The 11,238-nt window shown below is 40.7% G+C and overlaps 1 protein-coding gene across 1 annotated transcript; it reads right to left on the bottom strand.

The window, feature by feature from the left end:
• Positions 1–705: 705 nt before the first annotated feature.
• Positions 706–9,635, bottom strand: cavin4b (caveolae associated protein 4b). The gene is made up of 2 exons (XM_061064406.1): positions 8,951–9,635; positions 706–2,023 (listed from the first exon to the last, which is right to left on the bottom strand). Exons 1-2 carry the CDS (start codon positions 9,308–9,310, stop codon positions 1,472–1,474), a joined length of 912 nt encoding a protein of 303 aa, XP_060920389.1. The 5' UTR covers positions 9,311–9,635; the 3' UTR covers positions 706–1,471.
• Positions 9,636–11,238: the final 1,603 nt, after the last annotated feature.

Here is an 11,238-nt window from a genome sequence, read left to right as displayed (position 1 = left end):
ACGGTTAATACTAAATGAATCTGTCGTTAGCCAAATGCTCATAATACTATAACTACAAGGCAGCATTGACAAACAATTCTCTCTTACAAACTTCGACTGTATACACTTTTAAATAATATATTAATCAATACTTTAAAACCATGATCCTGTCATATAGGTATTTCATTGTTGTAAGGTTTTATTTCTCAAATATTCCTGTGGTTATGACAAAGATTTTACTAACTTATCACTGATTTTTGTTACAATTTCTAACAAAGCGTTTTATGTTTCGTTCAGTTTAGAACGTGTCAAAGCTGTCAGAACAATCAAAGTAGTTAAAATTTCAAGTTTACAGTCTACACTGCAAAAAACAAGTGGTTGTTGGATTTCTATAAAAATGTAATCAGAAAGTCATTCCAAGCTAAATTTTATTTCAATATATAAGAGGAAAAATAAGGCCTGAACTGCTTGTAATTGAGTGTCTTGAAATGAGACAAACTAGCTTAATTATTTAATGTGATTATTTTAAGACACTTAACAAGTAACATTTTCTTGCCCCATTGGCAGACATTTTTCCTTACAACAATCAACATGGCCCTGATTTCTTTTGGCTTATATCTTGAAATACAATGTTTATCTGGACTTGTTATGTACATTTTGTGTAATGAGATTTTTTTTAGAAAAAAATAATAGACTTGATCAGATTTGAGTTTTTGCAGTGTAGAGGTGTTCACGGGTCCTCCATGTGCTAAGTTACCGTCATCGAACCCAGGACCTGAATCAACATAGTCCCAAATAATGTTTGATATCGAACCAGGATCGCTCTTTTTGTGTCAGGTGTGTAAATCCCAACTGTTGGACCGGTGAAAGACCTCCGATTGAACACAAAGTCTCCTCCTGAATGTTGACCTCAAAGATAAATTAGTTTATATTCTCTCAGATCAGTCGAGTCGATCCCCAATGGCACAAACATTTTGACGTCAAACTAATCACCCGTACCGAATGCAGAACACTTACAGCAATCACTTTTTCTCCAAACATTTTACAGAACCAAATGTAACATAACCCTGTCAGAGCTTTATAATCCAACATTTCTACGTCTTCAGCATGCAAACACAAGTGAGCGGCCTCCGTGTGATGATATGAAAAGTTCTTTGTCCATTGATTTTTAAAGTCAGTATTTGTTGATCACAAAACCATAAAAGATCATGTTAAGTTGCTGATTTGATCACAAATGTCCAGAACACACATAACTGCATAATGAAATATCCTCAGTGTTTTTCCTGTTGTCTTGATGTTCAGTCAGTTTGGACTTGTGACCGGCCTGTCCTCTGCTCACTTCCTTCAACAAACAAATGTTCTTCTTCAACACTTTCACTCTTGTAGCTCTGCTCCGTAGCAGCAACCCTAAACATTTCACTTCCCATCTCTCTGTGCGGCCTCAGTGGTCCAAATAAAACGGCGCAGAATCTCCCACTCACTGTCTTGTGATTTACGATAGCTGCTTCATGTCGTACATCGGCACCTCAGACTCCTCCCCCTTCCCCTCATCCTCAGCAGCCTTGGCAGCATCCGGGCTGCCTTTACGCCCCTTTGGAGGAACAACAGGCAAGGCTCCCTCAGTGGCTCCCTCGGCTCCCTCCTGGCCCTCCGCCACAGTCCTCTCCTTCTTCAGTCTTGCCGGGACGCTCTTGGAGATGGTATCCTTCAACCTCTCGCCGGATTGGCGGATCTTCTCGCGCCTCTCGGCAGTCACGATGCGCTCGCCAAACCTGTTGACCTTGGTGCCCAGGTTCTCACGGGTCTTGCTCATGTTCTCCTTGGAGAAGGTGGCTTTGAAACTCTCGATGCGGGACAGCCCCGTCTTCTTCACGCGGCCGGCAGAAGAAGAGTCTGCCTCCTCCACCACCATGTACTCCTCATCCGACTCTGGTGGGAGCTCAAACTTGTCTGGTTCCACCTCGGCTCTGGCACCGGCGCCACCGGCACCGCTGGATTCCGCCGGTTCATTGCCCGGTGCGACGGATTTCACCTCCTGGTCGCCCTGAGGGAGGAGAGCACAGAACGTGTCAACCTGAGAATACATCGTTACATTGTCTTTGAAGAAATAATAAAATGCATTTTTTTTACTTTTACTCAAAAATCTGTGTTTTAGTGTTGACGTCAGGTTGTGTTGTTTTGCTAAAGATCAGTCTTGGTCTCTCCCAAATCTTTGATCACAAGTTTTAAATGGTCCTGTCTGAATCTTGGCCTGACAGGACCCCCCGCTGCAGGGTCTGAACTGCCTGAGCATTCATTTCTGATATCACTACCTTGATTGGGTGCAAATCACCTGCTTCAAACGCAACCAAAAACTTGCTTGTATTTAAATATACTATAATTCCATCTGCCTTTTGTAAAAGTTTGGGACTTTAAAGATGGCTGCTATGTCAGTGTTAAGAAGTTTTATTAGATCCGTTGTACAGTAAAACTGAAAGGACTATTCGAAGATGGTTACAGTGATTCCAGCTGCTGTTTATTTCTGGTCAGGTCTCTCTCTTAACTTGGTTTTGCCATGTCCTGGTCTTGTTCTTGATTTGGTCAAAATCCCTTTGGGATCTTGGTCTTGACTTAGTCATAATCCCCAAAAGCATTGGGGTTAACTTGGTCTTGATACTCTCCAATCTAAGTTTGTATTGCTTCTAAATCTCTCAAAGTCTTTGTCTTCTTCTCAAAACAATGACTTGGTGTTGGCCGTGGCTCTGTGTTAGTTAAGGTGGTTTTGTACAGTCATAATGTCGGGTTTAAATCGGACTCTAGTTAAAGTGTGTCCTGCAGACTGTATCTGATATCGTGCAGGCCCTGATCCTTTCTCCATAAATAAACTGCAGCACCTGTTTCTGCAGCTCAGAGTTCAGCTGCAGGAAGCTAAACATATCAGCGAGCGGCAGCGTACAGAGCGACTCAGGATCACTTTCAGCTCCGGGCCACGTCATGGCATGCAGCAGTCTGAAGCTGAAAGATCACATTACACTGAACATGAAGCAAAATGGTAAGGCTAAAGCTGCAAATTGAACCAGATCTCTGCAGCAGGTCACTTTGGGAAGATTGACTTTGATTCTGGACCAGGGAGCCCCGCTCATGATGCTGGAACTGTACCCGTACAAAGAGGCCTTAATGTGTTAAACAGAGAACTTAGTTCCAAAAATCCAATACAAATTTATCCCAAAACTGGTAGAAACCTAAAGTACTCAAGAAAAAAGGCTGACATCCAGTCACAATATTTATGTGATGTTTGTGGTCCACTAAAATCTGTTAAAGTACATTGGAAATGAAGGACAGATATGTAGTTATAAATGTAGCCTTTTAAAGGCACTGACACTTTTTAGATGACACCTGAGGAATTTTACATTCTTTGGTCGATCCTGAATAATGTTCAGGAAAGTTTAGGAACGTTCATGCTTGCTAGCAAACTATTCTGTAGCATAGGAATGCTAATGGGATCATCAGGATCTTTCATTACATGCATCATAGGCCATGCCTAATATGACACCTGATAGAGGCTGACATTTCCAAAGCTTTGACAGAATACATAACTGTCATAGCTTAGCCTCACAGCAGGAGAAAGAACATGCAGCTGAGTTTTCAAACAGACTTAAAGTCAGTAAAGTTCCAATATACAGCATCCAAAAGCTTGCAATCCATACGTTGTCACTCACGACAAAAGATGATGGAATTAATTTATCTTGAACAACAGTAGGTACAGTGACTTTTAACGACTTCATGAAGTCTGCAGAGAAGAGTCTTAAGGTTTGATACCCATGGGCCTGTGCAGAGATTTAAACTAAATCTGGCGTATAAAGAGTAGCTTATAACGATCAGCAAGAAGTAACTCCATCAAATAACTCCTGCTTGAAGAGAGAAATGAAGCGTTTATCAGGTGTTGATATGTTCATCTTAGAACTTCAGTCTTTAATGCTAAGCTAGGCTAGCTACAGCCTTTCTCCAACTACTGCAACCCAAACTTTAGTCTTTTGTTTTCATTTCACTACAGAGATGCAAACGTTTGGTGCTGTGCTGCTTTAGAGGTAAACATGTAACCTGGTCCAAAAAAGGTTTTTAAAAAGAAAACTTTGGTCCACAAACCAATAAAAATCGCCAACATGTCTACATCCATTTCTTATTTGTCCATGCTACAGACTCTTGTTCAGATAGCTTTTTTTCAGTAGCAAAGTACAGTTCCAGAGAGATGAAGCATTACAAAAAAATAGAGCATCAAAGGAGTTGTTTATCATTAGTCACAGGTAGCAAAACCATCAATCATTTAATTAGTTTTTATTTATTTGGAGTAAAATCCAATCAAGAGTTATCTGAGGACGTTTTACATAAAGAGCACATCCAGACTGTAGCCTACTTTTTAAAAATATATTTTTTAAAGATTCTACCCCAACTAGCTGCAACAGTGTCATGAAAAGCTTCTTCTAACAGGCAGAAACCTTGAACAGAACCAGAATTGTTGGTTATCATCCATCTGCCGGATCTAAATGTGGAAAATGAATCAAGTTACTGACAACTTTGATCGTCTTCTTAGTAAAACCTACAAACTGAAGGCGTTCCTTCTCTCCAAAACGGGATGTGGAGTGGTCAGAGGGCGGGTGAAAGGTAATGACCCCGTGACATCATAGAAACGAGCTGAACCCCTGCCACTCCCCGCCTCCAGCTGACTAAGAGGACTCCCTCCGTCAGTGTCACAAAAAATTTGTCAGAACAAATCTAAGAGTGAGCGCAGCCGTTTAGCGGTTAACAATGTGATTTATAACCGTCGTCCAGAGAGAGCGGTAGGGTGAGAAAGCAGACAGCTATATTAGGAGACGGTGAAGGTTCAGACTCAGAATAACCCGTTCTGTCAGCGCTCAGCTGGCACAGTCACTTACACTACAGAGGCCATAGCCGCTCTTTGAACTCAAACTTTGTTTTAATTAGTAGGGCTTTTGTAAACATGACTTGACATGAAAGTCTGTATTTCATTCCTCAGCCCTAATTTTGAACTACCATGACTAGCTTTCATATTACAGACTTTTCTAAACACCACAGAAAAACCAAGGAGGACTTAACATAAATATTGATTCTTGTCTCTTCATTTGGTCTCAGTTTTCTTGTGCTACATTATCATCATAAGGTATAATAAGTGAGTGTTTGTGTAGGTACAGAGCTTCAATCAGACCTTTTAACATTTTGGTTACATTTACTATAAAGACATGACCACTTATTATTTTTGCTCTAATAATCAAACCCTAATCATACCCTGATCTTCTTTTCCTAAAACCCAGTTTTCTTTGTGCTGCTTCATCGTGTAGAACCAAAGAGATGCTCAGTGTCATTATTCATTATTCAGATGTTACGCTCAAGGTTGTAAGTTTAAATCATGTTCAAATGTGGAGCTAATTTAGCTCAGTTGGTAGATCAAACCCCATTTAACAGAGGCTGCAGTCTTAGTCACATTGGTAGCAGGTTCAACTCCCAATCATGAAGCTATTTAGTGCATGTCATCCCCCTCTCTCTCTCTCTCTCTCTCTCTCTCTCTATCTGTCTCTCTACATCTGTCCAGTCTATGAAAAGCCAAAAAGACCAAAATATAATCTTTAAAAAAAGATGTTCTTCTGCAGGGTTTTTCAAGGTAATCAAAGTCATCTGCATTAATGTTGCTGCCTCTTTGTTGTTCAGCATTTCAAAGTAATAGTGATAACCTCTGAGTACTTTCCTTTACAGAGACAACTAACTTAAACATTAATGTCTTAAAATCATCAGGTTTGAAAAGAAACCAGAAAATAATACAGAAGAGGCAAAAAGGAAGAAAACAAAACTTAAAAGAAATTGAATACTTTTGAAAGAAAATAATAATGAAGGTAAAATCAGAAAAGGGTGGCGCAGTGGTTAGTGCGCGCCCCATGTATGGAGGCTATAGTCCTCCAAGCGGGCGGCCCAGGTTCGAATCTGACTTGTGGCTCCTTTCCCGCATGTCAAAAATAAATCTTTAAAAAAATATATTAGAAAAGGCTCTCTGATAAATAATGTTTGAAGAAATTACCTTTAACTAGTCAGTTGACTGCATGAAAATCCAGTGAGTCATCATACCAATTTTAAAGGTAAAATATCTCATTCAATAAAATAGGTTTACCAAACTGCTATACAGCTAATAATAGCATTAAACCAATATTTTAGTAACAATACTTTATGTTAGTTATTCACAATAAAAAAGTAAAGGTGTAAATTCTTACCAGTGAGTTAGCAAGCTAAAAGTGATATAAAGAGTAATTAAACCTGCAGACCACTCTTTTGCAGCTGTAAACCTCTGTATGTACAATTCTGCATATTGTGTTAGAAATATGCAAAGCGCTTACCCTCTGCAGGTTGAAACCTGACTACTGCATATCAATTTTTCTATTGGCTGACCTGAAGGCAGTTGACGTATATGATGCCAGCTTTCATCAACAAACCCTCTAAAAAATAAGGCAGCCAACTCAAGCAAGGAGTTGGTAAAATGCTAACTTTAGCTGCTGTGACTTATCTGTTGGTACTTGGTAAGCTATCAAATTTGTTGTTTTACGAAGCATTTTAACTCAATGTCCCGCTTGATTTGTACTATACATTGTCTTTTTAGTTGCTGAAAAGAACAACATGAAAACAAAATGATCAGATTCCAATCGTTCATACCAATTTTCAAACCTGTATACAGTAGTATAACATCATAGCATCCAACCTTCCTTTACATCATGTAGAGAAAAGAACGGTAAGGGTGTCGACCTGACCCAAGACCTGCAATCCTGCAATTAACACTTGTCCCTTATGCAAGTCTTATTTTATCACTCCACAGTTGCTAAGTGCAGATATTTATTTTTACAATGCAGAATTTATAAAAATCTAACACAAATTTGCTCATGCAAACATTGGAAATGTTCCCATTTCTAACTTCCATCCAACACGACATTAACAAAGCATTTATTTGCACGTTGGAGTCTGAGATCTAGCTGCAGCAGCCAGCCAATCACAGCTCTCTCTGAACATGTTACCTCACCGAACACGCAGCAACCTGACACTGTGCAGCAGAGAGCACAGATTACAGTAATGAACCAAACCCCACACAGCTATTCCAGAGTTCATTCCTGGTCTACACTGCAAAAACTCCAATCTTAGCTCGTCTTTTTGTCTAATTGCTCATCCAAAATTTCTAATTACGCTTCATATAAGCCACATTCACCTGACAAGCCCAGAAAACCATTTTATTTCAAGATATTAAAAGCTAAAAACATCAGGCCTGAATTGCTTGTAATAACGGAAATTGTCGCCAATGCAGCAAGCGAATTTTACCTGGGATGAATATCTAATTATTTTTATCCATTACAAGCAATTCAGGCCTTATTTTGTGCTTTTATATCTTGAAATAAGATGTTTATCTGGTGGACTCGTAAGATGTATTTGGCTTATATTGAATGTAATGAAAACTTTTTGACAAGAAATTAGTCAAACACACTTGTTAAGATTTGAGTTTTTGTAGTATACAAGCTAAATATTATGCTGGCTTTTTAATTTGATCTAATATTTAGTACATTCGCTACATATGCAGCTGCATCAGGGTCCCCAAAATATTGGTAGTGAAATCTGGATCAAGCGGCAGTACTTTAGTGATCATAACAAACTTAGAGAGAGCTCTGACATGAAATCTCTTACATGCTCATCGTTTTGGTGATGGAGCATGAATTGACGTGCATGGAGCGCCAATATCTTGATATTTTGGCAGAATTGACATCAGATAGCTTGGCTACAGCAAGACGAAACATATCAACTCAAGAGGCAGAAATGAAAGAGAATGAAAGGCAAAAGAACATAAACCCAACCCTGCACTCATATTCCACCATGAAACCATTGTCTTAATAAAACAGCTAAATAATCATTCACAAAGTAAAACCCTCTCTATGAGCTGTAGCTCTATGGTGTAGCCTTTCAGCATTCTGACGTTTATCCAGGGCTAAAATAACCGGGTCACCATCGCACTGGCAGCTGCTAACTGTGAAGGCCAAAGAAGTAAAAGGAAGCCTATAGTGTGGTGTGTGCGTGTGTTGGTGTGTCTGCTTGTTTCTATTTCAACCCCAAGTGAAGTGTTCGTCAGCTAATGCAGTCTATTCATGTTTAAAGATGTCAGAGTTCTGCAGGCTTTGCTCTGTATTACGCTACTGTAAACCAGAGCAAATCACAAACCAAACTACAGGTTTAAAAATCACTGGTTTGGATGAGCGGAGAAATGGATGCATACAAAATTTGTGCAAAATAAGTCTCCTATAGTTCTCATTACTTCTGGACCGATTAAACTGATTTGGTTTAAAAGCTTTGTTGCTTCTGAGGGCCATATGAAGCATCACTCTGACCCTTTAAGATAATGTTTTCTTGACTAGTAAGAGTTCTTCTGCTCTTTTTAAACTGAATACAGGTTGATTCTCTATAAACCAGCTACACACTTTTCATTCATCATTTGTTGGGCACACAATGGCCCTTTGACGACTCACGAGTCCCACTGTTTAGTTTTACTGCTATAGAAATTACCTATAAGAACTGAAAACTATCATTTTAGACATTAGAAACGTATATGTTGAGCCAGATTTAAAGCATAGCACTACAAATAAAGGCCACCGAAAACTCTCCAATAGTCTTGGTTCAAGATCCTCACAGGTTTAAATGGTTTTGGATTTCTAAAAAGCTGCAGTCTCTTGTTTTGACAAGTTAAACCTAAGCTTACCCTCTTTGAGTTGTGACTAGAAAACCTAAGGGCGCGACGGGTAAGTCTGATGCTGTCCACGAGAAAAAAAATAGTGTCACCCAGAGAACCCAAGTGGCAATTTGAAGAACCTCAAAGGTTCCAGTGCTACATCGACAACAGATCAAAGATCTCCAGCATTGGAAAGGATTTGTCTGAACAGCCGAACGACCAAAGTCTCACCTGATAAATGACCACCCTGAACTTGTTCTTGGCCAGGAGGTCTCCTTGGGTGGCCTCCACCTTCTTCACTCTGACGTTCTGGTTTTCTACACGCACCCTGACGTCCTTGATGTGGCGGCTGACCTTGCGCGTCTTCTCCAGCAGCCGGTCGACTGTTGAACTGGTGTTGGCATGGTCATTGGTCAGTTTGACAACATCGGCCTGGATGGTCTTGACTGTGCTCTCCAGCTCCAGCTGACGCTCCTCCATGCGCTGCTGCGTGGTCTGGACGGTGTCCATGAGCCCCGCCACGCGCTCCAGCAAAGCCATGATGCTTCCTGCGTCGTCCCCGCCACCTGTCATGCCAGCTTTGTCCGTCATACTTTCTCTTTTGTTCCTGTTTTCCCCTTCGGTTGACTTGGCAATCAGTTACCTGGTTGATTGCTTGATCGACTGTTAGAACCAAGTGATCCAAAAGTTAAAGGGAAGAAGGGAGGTGGAAGAGTCCAGCTGGATCTTTTACAATCAGCAGCAAAATCTTGGAATACAAACGGAAGATCAACGCGTCGATAAAGAGAAGAGTTGAGTCATTGAGGGATCCAAGGAAAAAGGAGGAGCACAGGGGAGGAGGCCCAGAGTACCAGATCCCCCCTCTACAACTGGAGGTTGACCCTGACACCGGTCAGATGAACTGATAGACTCCACCCTACTGGGAGAGAGACGGAGGGAAGGAGGGAGGGATGACAGGAGTTAAGAGGAGAGAAGGAGGGGTGGAGGAGGCTAAAACGAGAGAAGGTAAAACTAGAGGGAGAGCTGAGCGTATCATTGACTTTAACAATCATTAATCAATGTTTGAACGGCATAGTGCCAGAGTTTAAGACTTTATGAATAGATCAACTCAAGAACAAATCAGAGTCAGAGTTTATTTCATTCAAACTTGATATTAATAAGTCATGCTGACTTCTCAAGGTCGTAAGAAACACTGACAAACCTGCAAACTTCTCATGCTTCAGAATCTAGAAATCAAATCAACATTACAGGAATGGGTGTGTGAATGATTGGATAAAGAGTGACATGGATCCTGACATCTCTCTGTGTTCTCTCCTGCTAAAAATAGTGTGAGGGTAAAGTGACTCCATGCACCTCTTTGGGAGATGAGTGTATTTGAAGAAATGGAAACCCCCTCCCGTTTATTCCTCCGTCGCCCATCTATCAGCTGTCACCTTTTCACTTGTTCTGTCTTAATCTCTCCCTCCTGGTTTAGACTTTTCTGGCCTCCCAATGAACGGCTAAGTTTCCTCAGAGAATTCCTCGGTCTAACACTTGCCTCCGCTGCCATCTTTGTCGGTTACTGGAGCCAGGTGGTCCGATTTTGGACAAGTGGGGTGGAGCCAGGGAGGAGCTGAGATGGGATGAGCAAGCAGCAACCAATATAACTCACTGTGATGAAGGGAAATGAGTTTCAGTCAAAGCAAAAACGCCTTCGGTCTACCATTTAAAGCCTTATTATTAAAGTTCTGTTTGTAAAAACAAGAAGGGGAAATTTGAAGTAGAATAAGAGAAACATAGAAGTTCTGGTTAAATCTCCAAAAGGTTCCAAAACACAGGCCAGAAGGTTAAGTTCAGTAACTGAATTAGCTGAGGTGACACCTAGCAGAGAGCTTGCAGCTCCCACCTTCTTCATCACTTTAGGCTTTATATAATCTAAACAGGTGAGTTGTATAAAAAGTCTTAATTTTAACGAGGAGAGCAATTAGCTATGCAGACAAAAGTGTTTTCTTCACCAGGCTGTAAACATGTACATTTCTGCTGTGAAGTTTGACATTTTTACATGGGGCTCTATGGGGATTGACTCGCTGCTGGAAACAGCCTCTAGTGGACACATAAGGAACTGCAGCTATTTACAATTCTACTTCGTCATAATTTTTTACACCGAAGGTTGTCACCTGGGTACAAATGACTGACAGGCCTGCATCCACCTCCTCCTCCTAATGGCCAGTGATAGCCTTATTAGAAAAAGGACAATTAGAATGACAGGTAATAACACATCATAAAACATTTCATTTTAAACTTGTAAACTTATTGTAAGCCCCAATCTATACTGGGTCAAATATCGCTTCAGGACATTTAGTTCAAAGCAACATCCTGTCAGATTTGGATCTTTCAAAAGTGGGAGCTAGTGCCCTTGAAAGTTCATAGAAGCTCCAAACCCCTGGAGAGCGTCCAAACTGATGATGAAAACACACAGAAGACAGGGGCTGAGAGAGAAAGAGGGTGACAGGAACGGGACGAGGTGAGAAAGGAGGGAT

This window comes from Labrus mixtus, chromosome 19 (genome assembly GCF_963584025.1).
Source record: "Labrus mixtus chromosome 19, fLabMix1.1, whole genome shotgun sequence".
NCBI lineage: Eukaryota > Metazoa > Chordata > Actinopteri > Labriformes > Labridae > Labrus > Labrus mixtus.
The sequence above is the reverse complement of the archived record's forward strand: the minus strand, read 5'-3'. Positions and strand labels throughout refer to the sequence as shown.

Bases quoted from the DNA above. Each gene is read 5' to 3' on its own strand.
- cavin4b (XM_061064406.1), bottom strand. From the start codon at position 9,310: ATGACGGACAAAGCTGGCATGACAGGTGGCGGGGACGACGCAGGAAGC. The intron at 2,024-8,950 runs GTGAGACTTTGG...CTCCTCCCTCAG, and splicing joins TCAGGGTGGTCATTTATCAG to GGCGACCAGGAGGTGAAATC.